Source organism: Lissotriton helveticus, chromosome 5_1 (genome assembly GCF_964261635.1).
Source record: "Lissotriton helveticus chromosome 5_1, aLisHel1.1, whole genome shotgun sequence".
NCBI lineage: Eukaryota > Metazoa > Chordata > Amphibia > Caudata > Salamandridae > Lissotriton > Lissotriton helveticus.
In genome coordinates this window covers 1,934,090,546-1,934,111,193 of record NC_136065.1, presented here as the reverse complement: position 1 = coordinate 1,934,111,193, position 20,648 = coordinate 1,934,090,546, and the positions used below count along the sequence as shown (strand labels likewise).

Here is a 20,648-nt window from a genome sequence, read left to right as displayed (position 1 = left end):
CTCAGTCGATTGGTCCCTCTGACTCTTGAGAGAAGTGACTCTCTCACAAGCCAGGCTCCTCTGAGTGTACTCAGTCGATTGGTCCCTCTGACTCTTGAGAGAAGTGACTGTCTCAAGCCAGGCTCCACGGAGTGTATTCCGCTGATTGGTCCCTCTGACTCCTGTCTCAAGCCAGGCTCTCCTGAGTGTACTCCGCTGATTGGTCCCTCTGACTCCTGGGAGGAGCTAATCTCTGCCAGAAGCCAGGCTCTTCTGAGTGTACTCAGTCGATTGGTCCCTCTGACTCTTGAGAGAAGCGACTCTCTCACAAGCCAGGCTCCTCTGAGTGTACTCAGTCGATTGGTCCCTCTGACTCTTGAGAGAAGTGACTGTCTCAAGCCAGGCTCTACTGAGTGTATTCCGCCGATTGGTCCCTCTGACTCCTGTCTCAAGCCAGGCTCTCCTGAGTGTACTCCGCTGATTGGTCCCTCTGATTCCTGGGAGGAGCGAATCTCTGCCAGAAGCCAGGCTCCCTTGAGTGTACTTCGCCGATTGGTTCCCCTGACTCCTGGGAGGAGCGAATCTCTGCCACAAGCCAGGCTCCCCTCAGTGTGCACTAATGGTTAGTCCCTCCCAACCCTCTGCGAAGTAAACCCCCTTCCACAAGGAAGACTCCACTGAGTGTACTCTGCCACTTAGTCATTCTGATCCCTCCTAAAAGCGAACTCTTTCTGACATATTGAAAGCACTAGTGAGTGTGCACCAGTGGTTAGTGTGCGGGGCTCCAATGAGTTCACTCTGCCACTTCTCTGTGTCTTGCAGAGTGAACTCACCCCTTTCTCACCCTCTCACCCTCCCCCCTCCCTCCCTCAGAGGACCTCTGAACGCCCACTCGAACGGAGAGGCCTGGGCTGCACACCCTGTACGAAGTACCATTCTCCCACCTCGAGTTCACTGCACCCCTCACAGCCATCTGTGTGTGGATGAGCGTACACTGTGCAGGCTAGCCGCCCTCTTCGACCCCTGCGCAGTACCCTCACCCTGTCAGGGAGTGATGCCTCTGGGGAGGACCCTGCTCCCTCAGCGAGGGGCACGCTTCCAGCCATACATGGCTCTCCCGAAGGCACTCTCTAAACAACTCTCTCGCCCTTTTGTGCTCAGTGCATGCTCCCTGCGATAAGCGAGAGTCCGGGAGGGTGGGGAGACACTTTTCCGTCTTCTTGTCATTTCTCGTTGTACGGAGTAAACCCCACCTCGTGCGCAAACGAGCTACAACGTCACCGGTTATCACTTTTCGAAGAATCAAAGGCGAACGGTGTCCCTGTGAGCGACCCGTACTCCCCGCCGAGCCCTCTGTGCTCCCCTCTGCCCTGTGCCCTGCAGCGGTGCACTGGCCACCGAGACCAGGGTTCAATGATCACCCTCCATATCTGCGCACGGCCACGCGAGCCACCCGGCCTCAGACTGGACCCCGTGCCCGGGCAGACAAGACTCTACATGTGTGTACAGGTAACACACAGCTTCAGGACCCCACGCGAGCCACACACCCTCAGACTGGACCCCGTGCCAGGGGAAAGAAGACTCTACATGTGTGTACAGGTAACACACAGCTTCAGGACCCCACGCGCTCAGACTGGACCCCGTACCAGGGCAGACAAGACTCTACATGTGTGTACAGGTAACACACAGCTTCAGGACCCCACGCGCTCAGACTGGACCCCGTGCCAGGGCAGACAAGACTCTACATGTGTGTACAGGTAACACACAGCTTCAGGACCCCACGCGCTCAGACTGGACCCCGTACCAGGGCAGACAAGACTCTACATGTGTGTACGTGTGTACAGGTAACACACAGCTTCAGGACCCCACGCAAGCCACCCGGCCTCAGACTGGACCCCGTGCCCGGGCAGACAAGACTCTACATGTGTGTGTACAGGTAACACACAGCTTCAGGACCCCACGCGAGCCACCCGGCCTCAGACTGGACCCCGTGCCCGGGCAGACAAGACTCTACATGTGTGTACAGGTAACACAGAGCTTCAGGACTCCACGCGAGCCACACGGCCTCAGACTGGACCCCGTGCCAGGGCAGACAAGACTCTACATGTGTGTACAGATAACACACAGCTTCAGGACCCCATGCGCTCAGACTGGACCCCGTGCTAGGGCAGACAAGACTCTACATGTGAGTACGTGTGTACAGGTAACACACAGCTTCAGGACCGCACGCGAGCCACCCGGCCTCAGACTGGACCCCGTGCCAGGGCAGACAAGACTCAACATGTGTGTGTACAGGTAACACACAGCTTCAGGACCCCACGCTAGCCACTCGGCCTCAGACTGGACCCCGTGCCCGGGCAGACAAGACTCTACACGTGTGTACAGGTAACACACAGCTTCAGGACCCCACGCAAGCCACCCGGCCTCAGACTGGACCCCGTGCCCGGGCAGACAAGACTCTACATGTGAGTGTACAGGTAACACACAGCTTCAGGACCCCACGCGAGCCACCCAGCCTCAGACTGGACCCCGTGCCCGGGCAGACAAGACTCTGCATGTGTGTGTACAGGTAACACACAGCTTCAGGACCCCACGCGCTCAGACTGGACCCCGTGCCAGGGCAGACAAGACTCTACATGTGTGTACAGGTAACACAGAGCTTCAGGACTCCACGCGAGCCACACGGCCTCGGACTGGACCACGTGCCCGGGCAGACAAGACTCTACATGTGAGTGTACAGGTAACACACAGCTTCAGGACCCCACGCGAGCCACCCGGCCTCAGACTGGACCCCGTGCCCGGGCAGACAAGACTCTACATGTGTGTACAGATAACACACAGCTTCAGGACCCCACGCGAGCCACCCGGCCTCAGACTGGACCCCGTGCCAGGGCAGACAAGACTCTACATGTGTGTACAGATAACACACAGCTTCAGGACCCCACTCGAGCCACCCGGCCTCAGACTGGACCCCGTGCCAGGGCAGACAAGGCTCTACATGTGTGTACAGATAACACACAGCTTCAGGACCCCACGCGAGCCACCCGGCCTCAGACTGGACCCCGTGCCAGGGCAGACAAGGCTCTACATGTGTATACAGATAACACACAGCTTCAGGACCCCACACGAGCCACCCGGCCTCAGACTGGACCCCCTGCCAGGGCAGACAAGACTCTACATGTGTATGTACAGGTAACACACAGCTTCAGGACCCCACGCGAGCCACCCGGCCTCAGACTGGACCCCCTGCCAGGGCAGACAAGACTCTACATGTGTGTGTACAGGTAACACACAGCTTCAGGACCCCACGCGAGCCACCTGGCCTCAGACTGGACCCCGTGCCCGGGCAGACAAGACTCTACATGTGTGTGTACAGGTAACACACAGCTTCAGGACCCCATGCGCTCAGACTGGACCCCGTGCTAGGGCAGACAAGACTCTACATGTGAGTACGTGTGTACAGGTAACACACAGCTTCAGGACCGCACGCGAGCCACCCGGCCTCAGACTGGACCCCGTGTTAGGGCAGACAAGACTCTACATGTGTGTGTACAGGTAACGCACAGCTTCAGGACCCCACGCGAGCAACCCGGCCTCAGACTGGACCCCGTGCCAGGGCAAACAACACTCTACATGTGTGTGTACAGGTAACACACAGCTTCAGGACCCCACGCGAGCAACCCGGCCTCAGACTGGACCCCGTGCCAGGGCAAACAACACTCTACATGTGTGTGTACAGGTAACACACAGCTTCAGGACCCCACGCTAGCCACTCGGCCTCAGACTGGACCCCGTGCCCGGGCAGACAAGACTCTACACGTGTGTACAGGTAACACCCAGCTTCAGGACCCCACGCGAGCCACCCGGCCTCAGACTGGACCCCGTGCCAGGGCAGACAAGACTCTACATGTCTGTACAGGTAACACACAGCTTCAGGACCCCACGCGAGCCACCCGGCCTCAGACTGGACCCCGTGCCAGGGCAGACAAGACTCTACATGTGTGTGTACAGGTAACACACAGCTTCAGCACTCCATGCGCTCAGACTGGACCCCGTGCTAGGGCAGACAAGACTCTACATGTGTGTACGTGTGTACAGGTAACACACAGCTTCAGGACCCCAAACGAGCCACCCGGCCTCAGACTGGACCCCGTGCCTGGGCAGACAAGACTCTACATGTGTGTACAGGTAACACACACGCTTCAGGACCCCACGCGAGCCACCCGACCTCAGACTGGACCCCTTGCCAGGGCAGACAAGACTCTACATGTGTGTACAGGTAATACACCGCTTCAGGACCCCACGCGAGCCACCCGGCCTCAGACTGGACCCCGTGCCAGGGCAGACAAGACTCTACATGTGTGTACAGGTAACACACACCTTCAGGACCCCACCGAGCCACCCGGCCTCAGACTGGACCCCGTGCCAGGGCAGACAAGACTCTACATGTGTGTGTACAGGTAATACACAGCTTCAGGACCCCACGCGAGCCACCCGGCCTCAGACTGGACCCTGTGCCAGGGCAGACAAGACTCTACATGTGTGTGTACAGGTAACACACAGCTTCAGGACCCCAAACGAGCCACCCGGCCTCAGACTGGACCCCGTGCCTGGGCAGACAAGACTCTACATGTGTGTACAGGTAACACACACGCTTCAGGACCCCACGCGAGCCACCCGACCTCAGACTGGACCCCTTGCCAGGGCAGACAAGACTCTACATGTGTGTACAGGTAATACACAGCTTCAGGACCCCTCGCGAGCCACCCGGCCTCAGACTGGACCCCGTGCCAGGGCAGACAAGACTCTACATGTGTGTACAGGTAACACACAGCTTCAGGACCCCACGCGAGCCACCCGGCCTCAGACTGGACCCCGTGCCAGGGCAGACAAGACTCTACATGTGTGTGTACAGGTAATACACAGCTTCAGGACCCCACGCGAGCCACCCGGCCTCAGACTGGACCCTGTGCCAGGGCAGACAAGACTCTACATGTGTGTGTACAGGTAACACACAGCTTCAGGACCCCACGCGAGCCACCTGGCCTCAGACTGGACCCCGTGCCCGGGCAGACAAGACTCTACATGTGCGTACAGGTAACACACAGCTTCAGGACCCCACGCGTGCCACCCGGCCTCAGACTGGACCCCGTGCCGGGGCAGACAAGACTCTATGTACAGATAACACACAGCTTCAGGACCCCACGCGCTCAGACTGGACCCCGTGCCAGGGCAGACAAGACTCTACATGTGTGTACGTGTGTACAGGTAACACACAGCTTCATGATCCCACGCGAGCCACCCGGCCCCAGACTGGACACCGTGCTAGGGCAGACAAGACTATACATGTGTGTACAGGTAACACACAGCTTCAGGACCCCACGTGAGCCACCTGGCCTCAGACTGGACCCCGTGCCAGGGCAGACAAGACCCTACATGTGTGTACGGGTAACACACAGCTTCAGGACCCCACGCGAGCTACCCGGCCTCAGACTGGACCCCGTGCCCGGGCAGACAAGACCCTACATGTGTGTACAGGTAACACACAGCTTCAGGGCCCCATGGCCTCAGACTGGACCCGGTGCCAGGGCAGACAAGACCCTACATGTGTATACTGGTAACACACAGCTTCAGGACCCCACGTGAGCTACCCGGCCTCAGACTGGACCCCGTGCCCGGGCAGACAAGACCCTACATGTGTGTACAGGTAACACACAGCTTCAGGACCCGACGCGAGCCACCCGGCCTCAGACTGGACCCCGTGCCCGGGCAGACAAGACCCTACATGTGTGTACAGGTAACACACAGCTTCAGGACCCCACGCGAGCCACCCGGCCTCAGACTGGACCCCGTGCCATGGCAGACAAGACTGTACATGTGTGTACAGGTAACACAGCTTCACGACCCCACGCGAGCCACCCGGCCTCAGATTGGACCCCGTGCCAGGGCAGACAAGACATGTGTGTACGTGTGTACAGGTAACACACAGCTTCACAATCCCACGCGAGCCACCCGACCCCAGACTGGACCCCAGACTGGACCCCGTGCTAGGGCAGACAAGACTCTACATGTGTGCATGTGCATACAGGTAACACGCAGCTTCTAAGAGCAGGCTTCGAGACAGCATAGCAGCTTAACCGTACCCTGACCATTTCACCATCCCCCGCGACTGGATGGATCTCGTGCCAGTGCAGACAGACACTACATGTGTGCACCTATCAGCTGCTCCCCTCAGTGCATACCAGCCACATCTCTGATAGCAGGCAGCACGGGGCCTCCACGTTTTGGGTTCTAACGAGTGCTTTAAATGGGCAGGTATGGTCCGGCACTCATTCCCAGCACTTCTCTAATTTGAAATCTGCACTTTCCAGCTCTGCTGCAATGCAGTTAGTGGGAGGGTACCTGCACTTCTCAGGAGCAAACAAGTACTCTGAATAGAGAGTACTAGCACTTCTCAGGAGCAAACAGGTACTCCAAATAGAGACTACCAGCACTTCTCAGGAGCAAACAGGTACTCTGAACAGGGAGTACCAGCACTTCTTGGGTTCAAACAGGCACTATGAATAGAGTACCAGCACTGCTCAGGAGCAAGCAGGTACTCCAAATAGAGATTACCAGCACTACTCTGGTACAAACAGGTACTCTGAACAGGGAGTAGCAGCACTTCTTAGGTTCAAACAGGCACTATGAATAGAGTACCAGCACTTCTCAGGAGCAAACCGGTACTCTGAAAAGAGACTACCAGCACTTCTCAGGAGCAAACAGGTACTCTGAACAGGGAGTACCAGCACTTCTTGGGTTCAAACAGACACTATGAATAGAATACCAGCACTTCTCAGGAGCAAACAGTTACTCTGAACAGGGAGTACCAGCACTTCTCGGGTTCAAACAGACACTATGAATAGAGTACTAGCATTTCTCAGGAGCAAACAGGTACTCCAAATAGAGACTACCAGCACTTCTCATGCGCAAACAGGTACTCTGAATAGAGGCTATCAGCAATTCTCAGGAGCAAACAGGTACTCTTAATAGAGACTTTCAGCACTTCTCAGGAGCAACCAGGTACTCTGAAGAGAGTACCAACACTTCTCAGGAGCAAGCAGGTACTCTGAATAGAGATTCCTAGCACTTCTCAGGAGCAAGCAGGTACTCTGAATAGAGAGTACTGACACTTCTCAGGAGCCAACAGGTACACTGAATGGAGAGTACCAGCACTTCTCAGGGGAAAACAGGTACTCTGAATAGAGAGTACCGACACTTCTCAGGAGCCAACAGGTACACTGAATGGAGAGTACCAGCACTTCTCAGGAGCAAACTGGTACACTGAATAGAGAGTAGCAGCACTTCTCAGGAAGCAAGCAGGTACTCTGAATAGAGAGTACCAACACTTCTCAGGGGCAAGCAAACAGGTACTCTGAATAAAGAGGATATACACTTCTCGGGAGCAAACAGGAACTCTAAATAGAGATTACCAGCACTTCTCAGGAGCAAGCAGGTACTCTGAATAGAGAGTACTGACACTTCTCAGGAGCCAACAGGTACACTGAATGGAGAGTACCAGCACTTCTCAGGAGCAAACTGGTACACTGAATAGAGAGTAGCAGCACTTCTCAGGAGCAAGAAGGTACTCTGAATTGAGAGTACACGCACTTCTCAGGAAGCAAGCAGGTACTGTGAATAGAGAGGACACGCACTTCTCAGGAGCAAAGAGGTACTCTTACTCTGAATAGAGAGTACCAGCACTCCTGTATTTCCATTGAAAGCACTGGTTATACCCAAAGAAAAGTCTTAGGAACAAGACAGCAGCCATAGTGCTCCCTACTCCTACGAGGGGACTCTGGCTCAGGAGTGTTCTCCGCCATCCAACCAACCTAGACTCTGAAGACCTAGTTGACTCCCCCTTACTTGACCATCAAGGATACGTGGTTAGTGGACTGTCCCAACCACCTACTTTATTTTGTCTCCCTCCCCCCGTTTGCCTAATTAATATGTTTTTGTTATATTTTTTGCTTATATTTTCTTGTTTCCTTAGTTCATGCAACCTTTATCTCTCTCAGTTTTTGCCTAATTATTATGCTTTTGCTTATATACTTTTTGCTTCCTTAGATCATGTTATGTAATGCAACCTTTTTTTCCTGTGTATTTGGAAAGCGCTCTGATACCCACGGTCAAGCTAGCGCTATATAACACTTTTAAAATACAATAAATAAATAAAAATAAAACGATCCCTCCTACTGCCCCCTTCCCCTGGTTCTTCTGCTCACCCACCCTGGGCTTCCTTCTCCAAATCCCGTCGTCTGACCAATCCCCACATTTATCGTATTCAAGGTCACAAGGGGCACTGTTGTGGCACCTTTTGTGCACAGGCGTTATTTACACCAAAACCAACCGGCTCTCCCTGCACAGCTCTGCCACGCGCACTCTTCAAACCTCTCTGAAAAGTGCGAGTTCTCTTGTTCTTTTTTCATTTCTAATGCCACTAAGATCCGAGTTTGCATCTCCAATGGAAGCTATCGATCGCACGTCGGCAGAGGAGCCAGCCAGACAGGTTCCCGTCAGCCCTGACCACCCCACAGGCTGACCGGTGACCCGTCTCTGAAGAACTGCCTCGCCTGGCCTTGGAGGGAGAGACACTGTCCTTGGGCTTGCAGGGCCCAGCCTGCTCCGCGCTGAAGCTTCAGAAACAACACACTCAAGCAAAGTCTGAAGTGTGCTGGACACAAAACACTGTTTGTGCACACTGTATGGAACCGCTCCCCTCCCCCCCAAATACACGTAGGCGCTTTGCAGCCTTAATAAACAAGAGGGGAGTTAGTTACCTGTCCCTTCTGTTAGTGGCACTGCGCGCGTCTTCCTGTCCTCTGGAGAGAAAAGGTGGGACGTATATCCAGATTTTCGGCCTAGACCAACTCTTGCCAAGCACCACAGGGCTGACGTCCGACAGCCCAGTCGTGCGTCCTTGCCACCAAGCCGGGAAGGGCTCCTTTCAGCCACCACTGTCTGCCACCCAGCCACCATTGGGCGTTCTGCTTTTGTCATGCATTTCCCATGTTCTATCAAGAGATGCCCCAGGAGGAAGTGAAGCAGAGGAGGCCGAGAGGGACGTCACGGATTGCCGCTTGTAAACTTTTATTGCGCGCCTTTTCTTCGCAGCTTCCAGCTTCAGCCAGTGGAACAAAGAGCTGGAGAAAGGGCAGCACAGCTCCTCACCCCCAATAAAGCAATTCACGGATACAGTACACATTCCTGTTCACAGTACATCTGGGCTCACTTGACAACTTTTATTTTAGAGTTAATTCCACCGTGCGCATGCTAACTTAAAGGAAATTGAAAGCAGGAAAAAGACATCTGGGCAGAGAAACACTTAGGCCAAACAAATTAAAAAACGCCCAACCAAAGAATAACTACCGGGATAAAACAGATCGAAATAACTATAGCATAAATAGGCAGTTTCATGTTGTTGGGGTGTCGGTTTTTTATACATATATATACATATACACATCATAAAAAGCTACCTGTTCTCTCATTACAGTCACCACGTTGAAAATAAAAATAAAAGAAGTGCAAACATATATATTCACAGGAAAAACGGTAAAGAATTTGGAAGTAAGGGGGTCAGGCCGATATCCTCTCCCCTAAACCAACTAAATAACTAAATAAAATATTTAAAAAATAGAAACTACTAAAATAAAAAAATAATCACAGTTATGCTTTACACCAGCTATCGCCTTATACACTAAACACCGAGGAAAGGAAGTGGCAACAAGGGCGGAAATAGTCGGTCATTCCTGTTGCATAATCCGGAACAGTGAGTTCTGTTGAGTTCAGGAACAATCAGGGGAGGGGGCTAGGTAGGTACTTGGTACTAGTGTCTGGGTGTACTGGTCTGCGGCCGGCAGCCCTCGCCACCGTCAGTGCTTGCCATGTGCTCCTGCGTGTCCTGCTCCAAGCTTAGGGGGCTTTGGCCTCCCCCTTGTGTCCCTCGGCCCCCTCCTGCGGGGGCTCCTGGGCTCGCTGCTGCAGCTTCTCCTTCTCCAGCTCCTCCTGCTCGCACTTGCTGCTCGGAAACTTGTCCTTGTTGTTCTCTTTCTTCCACTTCATGCGCCGGTTCTGGAACCAGATCTTCACCTGCCGCTCGGTGAGGCCCAGCGCGTGGGACACCTCGATGCGCCGCTTCCGGGTCAGGTAGGGGTTGAAGAGGAACTCCTTCTCCAGCTCCAGCGTCTGGTAGCGGCTGTACGTCTGGCGGCCTCTCCTGCGGCCGGCGGCTGCTGGGGGCAGAGATCAAAGGCAGGGTGAGATGAGACAAAGAGGCAGCGTGTGTGTGTGCTTGTGTGTCTGTGTGTGCTACTGGGAAACAGGGAAGACAGGAAGCGTATGTGTGTGTGCAACTGGGAAACAGGGAAGACAGGAAGCGTATGTGTGTGTGCAACTGGGAAACAGGGAAGACAGGAAGCGTATGTGTGTGTGCAACTGGGAAACAGGGAAGACAGTAAGCGTATGTATGTGTGCAACTGGGAAACAGGGAAGACAGTAAGCGTATGTATGTGTGCAACTGGGAAACAGGGAAGACAGGAAGCGTATGTATGTGTGCAACTGGGAAACAGGGAAGACAGGAAGCGTATGTATGTGTGCAACTGGGAAACAGGGAAGACAGTAAGCGTATGTATGTGTGCAACTGGGAAACCGGGCAGACAGGGCATGTATACTTTTGTATGTGTTAGTGGGGAACAGGGCAGACAGGAAGCTTATGTGTGTGTGTTTGCTACTGGGAAACAGGGCAGACAGGACATGTATACTTTTGTATGTGTTAGTGGGGAACAGGGCAGACAGGAAGCGTGTGTGTGTGTGCTACTGGGAAACAGGGAAGACAGGACATGTATACTTTTGTATGTGTTAGGTGGAAACAGGGCAAACAGGAAGCGTATGTGTGTGCGCTACTGGGAAACAGGGCAGACAGGACATGTATACTTGTGTATGTGTTAGTGGGGAACAAGCGAGACAGGAAGCATATGTGTGTGTGCTACTGGGAAACAGGGCAGACAGGAAGCGTATCTGTGTGTGTGTGTGCTACTGGGAAACAGGACAGACAGGACATGTATACTTTTGTGTGTGTTAGTGGAAAACAGGGCAGACATGAAACATGCTTGTGTATGTGTGCATACACAAGCATGTGTGCTAGCGGGAAACAAGGCGGACAGGACCCATATGCCTGTATGTGTGTGTGTTGGGAACAGGGCAGAGAGGAAATGTATACTTGTGTGTGTGTGAGTTAATGGGTAATATGGCACACCTGAAACATATGGTTGTGTGTTAATGGGGAACAGGGTAGACAGGAAGTGTTAGCTTGTGTGTGTTAGTGGGGAACAGGGCAGGCAGGAGGGTATGCTTGTGTGTGTAAGTTGGTGAACAGCGGGTAGGGAGCACAGGGCCGAAAGGAGACTTGCATACATGTGTTTGTAGGGGCAGTAAGTGTCAAACGAAACAAGCAGCATGTGCATGCCGGTGGGGACAGGTAAGGAGAAAAGGGCAGGCAGTAAGCGTCTGGTGTGCGTGTGCGCATGAAGGGTTAGGTGTGGACACCAGTGCAGGCAGGCCTGTGAGTGAGTTCAGTGGGAACACAACAGAAAGGCTATCATATTGGAAAAGGAGCAGTCAACACAGGTAGGCACACAGGAACGAGTACATGTGTCTTTAGCAATAGACAGAGGTAACAGGACATGCAACATACGTGTGCATCAGGGATGTAGAGGTATCAGTTCAGACGAGAAGCGACAGACAGGCAAACAGAAATGTATGTGTGTGTGTATGTAGTAGCAGACAGATATAACAGAACAGGCACCGTGTGCAACCGTAGTTATGTCTACAGGGACCACGGACAGACACGCTGCGCGTGTTTGTGTGACGGGGCAGACAACAGAGAGGCCACGCGTGTGTGCAGGCAGGAAGCAGTTGATATAGGCATGTGCGCGTCTACATAGACCGGAAAGTGTGTGTGTGTGTGTAGGCGCGCGCGCCCAGAAGAGGGGCAACCTGAGAGACAGGCAGCACAAGCAGGCAAACAGAAAAGTAAAAATGTGCGCGAGACAAGAGTGCACATATGCGTATCGGTGCAGGCAGCGAAAGTGTGCACTTGTGAGTAGTAGAGGCTTGTTTGTGACCTCCGGGGGCGACAGAAGTAAGACACACAAACAGACAATACGTATGTGCACGGAGAAGAGACAGACAAGGACGAATCTGGGCACACAGCACGGGCTTCAGTGTAGTGCCGTGTGCTATGCAGAACAGCGACTTGTGCTTATGGGGTCACACGGGTGTGCGTCTGTATGTAGAACTCTGGGAAAGTGAGGGGCATAAACTGTCAGCAATTATGCGTGGGTAGAGAAAGACAACTCAGAGGAGAGGAGGCTAGGTGAAAGCAGTGTCTGTGTACGGGGAGATATGTAAGAGGGCAGAAAGGCAACAGTAAGGTAAGAGGAGGCAGGCAGCGAGTGTGTTTTGGGGTAAATAAGACCAACAGGGGGAGATGCAACAGAGGCAGATTGACAGTATATATGAATATAAGCAAAGGCAATAGACAGGCACACAGATAGACAGAGAGGCTATAGACAGGCACAAAGATAGGTAAACAGACCATCTGTATATGTGTGCGTGGGTAGGTATACGGACGCGGGCAGTTTGACTCATGGTGGAGGGAGCGCTTGTTTGTAAGAGTACAAAGTGGCTGAGACAGGCAAATAAACAAGTGGAGATAGGCAAGAAGACAGACATGGTAAGAATAGACAGTAGCAAACAGGCAAATAAAACGAACTGACAAGCAGCAAAAAGCGAAAACAAAGTGTAAGTATGTAAAGCCGCGCAGAAACAGGCCCAAAGGTGCAGAAACACAGCCAGAAGGACAAGACAGGCAGCGGCGCTGTGTGTGAGTAGAGGCAAGAGAGACAGGCAAACTCACACGGGGAGTTATTCACAGCTGAAGTATAGACGGACGGGGTCTGAAAACAGGCGCTCTCACTCACGCAGACATCGCAAATGTGCAAACACACAGGCAAGCAACTGGCTGACTAGAAGAACATGTTCATAGAGTAAAGTGTTACAAGGAGACAGAGAACCAGGTGGACAGGCACACACGGCGGCAGCCGGGCAAAGTGTACAAAGTCACACACACGGTGTCTGCGTAGGGATCCGGTGGTAAGGAGAGGAAAGCCATGCCCGTGTGGGAGTGTACATATGAATGTAAGGTTGGAGGAAGGCACGCGCAGTCGGAAGCACACTCACATACATACATACAAAGAATCACACAGACGCACAGAAACACAAACACACAGACACGCGGCTATGTCTGTGATGCAGTCATATAGGTAGCTCTATTTACAGGAGGCAGGCACGGTGCGCGTGCGGGTTTATTTGTGTGTAGGTGAAGATTGGCTTTCACAGGGATGAAAGAAGGCAGTCACTCACACACGGGAGCCAGACCCCAGCATTAATCTATGCACAAAAACAGAGGGGCAGACATGTGAGCATGTATACGAGATATGGCCCTGGAGATCCCGGGGCGTACGGCCATACCCATGCACGTCACTCTGTTTATTTATCTACGTTCATCTGTCTGGCTATGTGTTTGTCTACCGGTGTGCCTGTTTATCTAGCCATCTGTCTGTCTGTCCGTCTACGTGTTTGTCTCACTATCTGTACTTTCATGCATTTCTACATGCGTACACACAAGCAGAGGAACCGTGCATGCTGTATCCCCACAGCAGCTCAGCATAGATATGTGTGCCGTGGTCAAGCCTGAGGATACACAGCCTTACACACACACACACACACACACACATTCCTACATAAGATGCTGCTAATAGTCTCTCTCACCTAAACAAAACAACCGTGCATATACCCACATAAGAAACGTTCTGGTCTCTCACACACGTGTGCACATTCCCACATAAAATATGCTCTAATCTCTCTCACACACACAAACGTGCACATCCCCACATAAAATATGTTCTGGTCACTCTCACACACATACACAAATGTGCACAGATGATATAGTCTCTTTCACACACACAACTGTGCACATCCCCACGTAAGATACGGTATAGGCTCTATCACACACACACACACACACACACTCAAATGTGCACATCCCTACATAAGATATGTTCTGGTCACTCTCACACACATACACACACACAAATGTGCACATCCCCACATAAGATACGTTCTGGTCACTCTCACACACATACACAAACGTGCACAGATGATATAGTCTCTTTCACACACACAACTGTGCACATCCCCACGTAAGATACGGTATAGGCTCTATCACACACACACACTCAAATGTGAACATCCCCACATAAGATACGTTCTGGTCTCTCCCACACACATACACAAACGTGCACAGATGATAGAGTCTCTTTCACACACACAACTGTGCACATCCCCACGTAAGATACGGTATAGGCTCTATCACACACACACACACACACACACACTCAAATGTGCACATCCCTACATAAGATATGTTCTGGTCACTCTCACACACATACACACACACAAATGTGCACATCCCCACATAAGATACGTTCTGGTCTCTCACCCACATTCACACACAAAAAGTGCACATCCCCTCATAAAATACGTTCTGGTCTCTCACACACATTCACACACAAAAATGTGCACATCCCCGCATAAGATACTGCTAGCCTCTCACACACATACACAACCCCGCACATCGCCACATAAAATACGTTCTAGTCTCTCTCACATACATTCACAAACCCTCACACCCCCACATAAGATGTGCTAGTCTTTCTCACACACACACACTCACATGTGCACATCCCCACATAAGATACTGCTAGTCTCTCTCACATACATTCACAAACCCTCACATCCCCACATAAGATGTGCTACAGGCTTTCTCACACACACTCGAAAGTGCACATACCAACCCACATAAGATAAGCTATAGGCTCTCCCACACATACACAAACGTGAACCTCTGCACACAAGATACGTTCTGGTCTCTCTCACACACACACAAATGTGCACATCCCTACATAAGAAACTGCAGGTCTCTCTCTTACACACACACACACACATCCTCACATAAAATACGCTATAGGCTCTCACACACAACACACATACACAAACCCGCACATCCCCACGTAATATACCTTCTAGTCTCTCACACACATTCAAAGGTAAACATTTCTTCATAAGATGCGTTCTGGTCTCACACACATGTGCTGGTACCCACACAGGATGCGTTCTAGTCTCTCACACACACTCAAATGTGCACATCCCCACCCACATAAGATACTGCTAGTCTCTCTCTCACACACACAACTGTGCACATCCCCACATAAGATGCGTTCTAGTCTCGCTCACACACATGTGCACCTTAGGGGGAGCGTGTGGTGGGGCGGTCACTGGTTTCGGGGGTCTAGGCAGGAAATCTCCCTGGAAGCGAGCCCCCCGGCCGGCCATGAAAGCCCCCTTTGTGAGAGGGAGACCGCCACAACTTCCCGGCTGCGCGCGGCGCTGGGGTGCACTGGAGGGGAGGTTACCCCTAAACCCAGGCTTGGGTGGTGCCGGCTGAGAGCAGTGACCCCCCTCCTATTGTCTCCCGCTAGCCTTTGTGGGGCACTTCGAGCCCCAGCTGCCCGTCATGATATCTGAGCCCCGCCAGCCTCATAAAAAGTGCATCTTCCCGGCCTCAGCTCAGCCCCTGTGTGCACCCCAACCCTTAGAGGGGACTCGCAGCTGACACCCCATAACACCACCTCTGAACCCCAAGCCTCCCTGAAACAGCAAAGTCTTAGGAGGAGCTAGTGCTGTAAAAAGTGCCATAAGGGTCTTTGAAAGAGGGGGCGCCCCAGCAGGAAGACAGAAGACTCCAATTAAGGCAATTAAACTCTAAGAGCAGCAGCGCGACCCCCGTAAAACAATAAAAAAAAGTGCCCTTATGGGTCCGGAAGTGTCCGGCCGGAGCCCGCCTCACCTTGCGGCCGCATCCACGGGAAGAGCTGGGTGGGCGACGGGCTCTGCTCCGAGGTCTCGCCCTCGTCGGCCAGCTTGCAGTCCGGGTACTGCAGCAGCTCGGGGTCCTGGCTGCTGCCGCCGCCGCTGCCGAACAGGGCCCCCTGCCGCTGCAGGGGGTCGTAGCCGTAGAAGTTGCCGGGGTCCCCGTGGCAGGTGACGGCGCAGGGGCTCTGCTGGTAGGGGGAGGCGGAGAGCGACGATGCCCCGTGGTAGAAGTCCTGGATCTGGCCGGGGTGCTGGAAGGAGCCCCCGGTGCCCGGCCCGTACACCACCGTGGGCCTGCCCCCCAGCTCCTGCGCGAAGCCACAGTCATAGTAGTTGGGGCGCAGGGAGTCCCCCGCCTTGTACTTGGAGAAGAGCGAGTTCACGAAATACGAACTCATGGCCCCTCTCTCTGGGCAGACACAGAGCTGTGGGTCTCCGCGCCTCCAAGCTCGAGTTCCCCCAAAAAGAGGAAAAAAACAAAGGAACTGCCGCGATGCTTGCACGGAAGAATGCGATTTTCCAGGAATATCAAAAAAGCGACTCCGGATGCAGGGTAAAGGCACCAAAAACTCCTAATCCTGCATGGTGCCGCTTCCTCCTTCAGTGGGAAAAATGCACAGACAGAGAGAAAAAAATGAAAATAAAATAATAATAACGCCACTTAGAAGGACTCGTCGCTCTACATTTCCAAGAAGGGATGCCAGTTCATAAACAGTTTTCGGTGATTTACTTCGCCGCAAATGAGTTGTTTCATATTTTGCAGCCTCTTTTCAGCATCATTTGCATGCATTAGCCAGGCCCGCCTCCCATTGGCTTCGCCTGCTCTGCTCCACACGGGCTCCTGGGCTGCCTGCTCGGGAGAGGCAGAGTGTGAGAGGGGTGGAGAGAGGCAGCGGCGGCAGCAGGCAGCGGAGGGGGGGCCTGGCGCACAAATATCCCGATTAAATATGTTTAACTGCGCCCATTAATGAGAGATCGCTCGCTCCCTCCCTCCCCCGCCCGCACAGCAGCTCGGAAGCCACACACAGACCACCCCAAAGATTGATTTTTGGGGAAGGCTTGGGGGGGAGCTGGAGAAGAAGGGTGGATGCAGGACTGGAATTACAGACTGACATAGTTAGTCGTTAATTTCAAATTTTTAACGAGGCAGTTTGAGCCTTTTTAAATGTCAGGGTCGCTTTGCAAACCTGTGAAAGTACACGGTTTAATTGCTACCCGCTTTAGAAGGTCCTATAAATGTAATTGCTATTTTAATACACGTTATCAAATCATACAGCTTCTTCATCCCAAACATATTTTAAAAACAAACGAGGCAGTCATATTTAACGTTTTAATGATCAATTTCCGTATTATTGATAAAGCTTTAACGGGCGCCATGAAGGGAATTGCGCTTTGTAATAACCCCCCAAAAAAGGAGAGACGGCTGTAAACTGTTTAACAAACTATAAAACGCAATAAAGGCCGAGATGTTGTTGTTGTGTACACCGCATCCTCATAAAAAGCTGTTAGGGGTTTTACGACAGCCTCCCAGACTGCTGCGCAGCGCTAGCTTCGACGGGAGCTTTCCGCGAGATTGCAAGACGCTGCCTGGTGTCAATATTGAATTCAAATGATTATTGTTTTCCATAAAAAGTGTCTTTTCTATCTTTTTTCTCCAGCAGGGGAAGAGCATGATTAAGAAAGGAGTCCGTCTTCCCCAGCCGTATAGTGTATGGCTTGGAGTGGCTTCTTATTCTAGGCGCTTCTCTTTTAATCTTGTGTTTTAGTAGCTTTAGAAGTGCTGTGGGTGGAAAGGAGGAGGGAGGACGCAGGGTCGTTTGCAGAATGGAAACTTTATTTTTATTTTTTATTTTATTGAAATGGGGCCGCCGCTGCGAAAAGTTCTTTCAAGCACATAAACGCCGCAGCTTATGGCCCCCATAAAACTCGCAGGGAGAGGCTGCGAGGGTTCCTTCCTAGCAGACTTTCTTCTGGGGGATCTTGAACTGAAGTGAGCTCAATTCTACCCATGGTATATTTTCTTTACATTGCTTTGAATCTCGAGAAACAAAGGCTGGGCCGGCCCCCGTGCTTGCAGACGAAAGGCCCGAGGAATGCGCGTTTTGAGACATGTCTGACCAGCTTACCCCATCAGCTCGACTTGGGGCGCACATCACCCCCACATTATGCTTTCCCAGACACGGGTTTGAGCTCGAGCCCTCGGTAAGCATCCAAGGGGGCATCGAGGTATGAAGTGGGCCAATTCCCGAAGTGCCACGGAGCCTGCAGTCTGCTATGGCGCTCTGGAATGGACCGAATCGGGTCCTAGAATGGCGCTGGCCACGGGGCCTTTAATGCGCTCCGAGGAGACGTGACCATCAGGTTTGTTGCTTATGCATTTCCTCTTAAATATTAACCGGCGCTGCACAGCTTCAGGGCACTATGCTGGACGGTTCAGTGAGTGCACTGATGAAACTGCACTAGCCGGTTCCAGCCTGAATCCCAAACAGTATTTCTGAATTAAACTCCAGTCCAAATATCGCATGATCTTAAATGACACGGTGTACTGGAAATGTGTGTCCCCAGAAGGCCGCCAGTCAATTGCAGGACGTCCTTTAAACTTTTATTGTTATATGTCAGAGTGTAAATAGTTGTATGTTAGTATTACATGCGATTCACGAGAGCGTACCAATCTCTTAATTTTATTTATTCGTATATTTAAGTGCCACGTTAGAGCAGTGTACACCATTTCTACAGTTAAATCATTTACAGTGGACATGGGGGGGTTAATAAGAGGTACTTTTCCAATCTTAAGGAAGAAGCAAAGCGTGATGGAATGGGCGATTGCTAACTTTTTATACCACTTAGAGAGAAAAGCCCCCAAATACACTTACAACTGTGTACAACGCTTGCTTCTAGCCGTGACAGTATTTTTAAGGCAAGGGTCCTTTCCTCAAGCGTGCGGTGTAAATAATGCAACGTATCCGATCCATGCAGCCCTGACCTCCTCTTCACGGGCAGGGGAGACGTTCTCACAACGTGTTCAGGTTTGCAAAGTGCGTAAAAATTAATTTAAAAGGTGGAACGAAATAAGGTTGTTAAATTATACATTAACATCGAATTATCCTGGCAAAAACGGCCGTATACAGCTGCTTCGAGAGAGTCCTAAACTTAAGGTGGCATGCAATCATTGGGACGGGATTGGACAAAACCCACGCGATGAAAATAAGTTTGGGGAAATTGAACAAGAAAAGTAAATAGTGATTTAGCTACTGATGCGCCATTAAGTAAGTTTCTGCCCAGTAATGTGCGAAGACTGTCCGATAATAAAAACGGCGCTTATCTCTCGTGTAACAAGAGTGCTCTTCACATAACAAACTGCGCCTTGTTTAAAACGGACGTAGAATTGTGATCCAGGAATAAAGTTTGGGACACAACAGGCTTTGCGCTTCTCGTGCAAAAATGATAGATTTTGGGTCAATGACCTTTTTTTAGAGTTATTACTATCAAATAATAAATAACCGAGACTTTTTGATTCTTGGGCGTTCTTTCAAAAGGGTCTTTTTTGCATAATAACCACGGATTATTTACGTTGAATTGTTAATAATTTCCCTGCCTCTCAGCAAATAAAGTTCATATTTTATTTTGTTTTGGAGTGGTATAAACTTTTGTCCTATTCCTTTTGATTCTATTATGCGGCTAAAACAGAAATAAGACACCTTTGAATATCTACAGGGGACTTAAAGAAAATAATTATTAGTATGCGGTGCAGAAATATTTATTTTTGTTAACATGTATTTCACATGCTGATGTTACACATATCTAATGGTGACGTGTACACTCTGAAAAGATGGCACTTCATTGAAACAATAAGGAAACTGGCACCGGAAGGATTATGCAGGCATCGTCCAAAAACACAATTTAGAATTCTACGGCTATAAATCCAAATGGAGGCGATCGGAAAACGTATGGAGGCTGCTCGGACAGTTTACATTAGGAGCAGCCTTATCTTGGGGTAGCAGAGCCAGGCAGGTGTACCTGATCAATAGTATCGACAGACACACCACAATTAAAGCTCGCTTTTATTTAGGGATTGTTGTTAACTTTTAACAGCATTTAGTGTGTTATTTCTAATTGAATCCAGGTACTCTGCGATGGGGAGTCGCGGGGAAAGCTGGCACACAACTCCTTGGGCGTAGAGCAACAGCGCCATCTAGCGGTCTTTCGTAGTAAAGCCTGTCGGATCTGGTATGCCTGAAAACGAGTGCAGTTTATCGAAAGAGATGCAACTTTCATCACGCAGGAAGAAGCATTGAATTCAGGAAACTGCTCTAAACTGAACGGAACGTTTAATACTTCACCCCGCCTCACTGCAGAGTAGATTCCGTTCCCTTTAGAGCCAAAGGCGGGAGAGTCGCGGCGCGCCATCCATGGATACTGTATTTTTTTTAATTAACTGGTCGGTTATAAACAGTTGCATTTTGTTGTGGACAGCGGGTCATTGGGGGTTTAAGCACTGCAGGCCTCCAGGCCAGACGTCCCGACTGAACTTTTTTTTTTTTTATTGGGGCTGTTGTTATTGTGAGGTTTATGGCGGGGTATTCTGGCCGCCTGAAAGTGTGCAGAACAAAAGAAGGAATTCCCTGGGTTGCTGTTTC

At 51.5% G+C, this 20,648-nt stretch overlaps 1 protein-coding gene across 2 annotated transcripts; it reads right to left on the bottom strand.

The window, feature by feature from the left end:
• Window positions 1–9,241: 9,241 nt before the first annotated feature.
• Window positions 9,242–16,919, bottom strand: HOXB8 (homeobox B8). Of its 2 annotated transcripts, none has more exons than XM_078641432.1 (2): window positions 15,986–16,919; window positions 9,242–10,250 (listed from the first exon to the last, which is right to left on the bottom strand). In XM_078641432.1, exons 1-2 carry the CDS (start codon window positions 16,407–16,409, stop codon window positions 9,931–9,933), a joined length of 744 nt encoding a protein of 247 aa, XP_078497558.1. In that variant the 5' UTR covers window positions 16,410–16,919; the 3' UTR covers window positions 9,242–9,930. The 2 variants fall into 2 exon arrangements, with proteins under 2 accessions (XP_078497558.1, XP_078497559.1); XM_078641433.1 differs by having other exon boundaries at window positions 9,242–10,247.
• Window positions 16,920–20,648: the final 3,729 nt, after the last annotated feature.

Coding starts and splice junctions, on each gene's coding strand:
- HOXB8 (XM_078641432.1), bottom strand. CDS start 16,409: ATGAGTTCGTATTTCGTGAACTCGCTCTTCTCCAAGTACAAGGCGGGG. Junction 10,251..15,985: donor CCCGTGGATGCGGCCGCAAG/GTGAGGCGGGCT, acceptor CTCTGCCCCCAG/CAGCCGCCGGCCGCAGGAGA.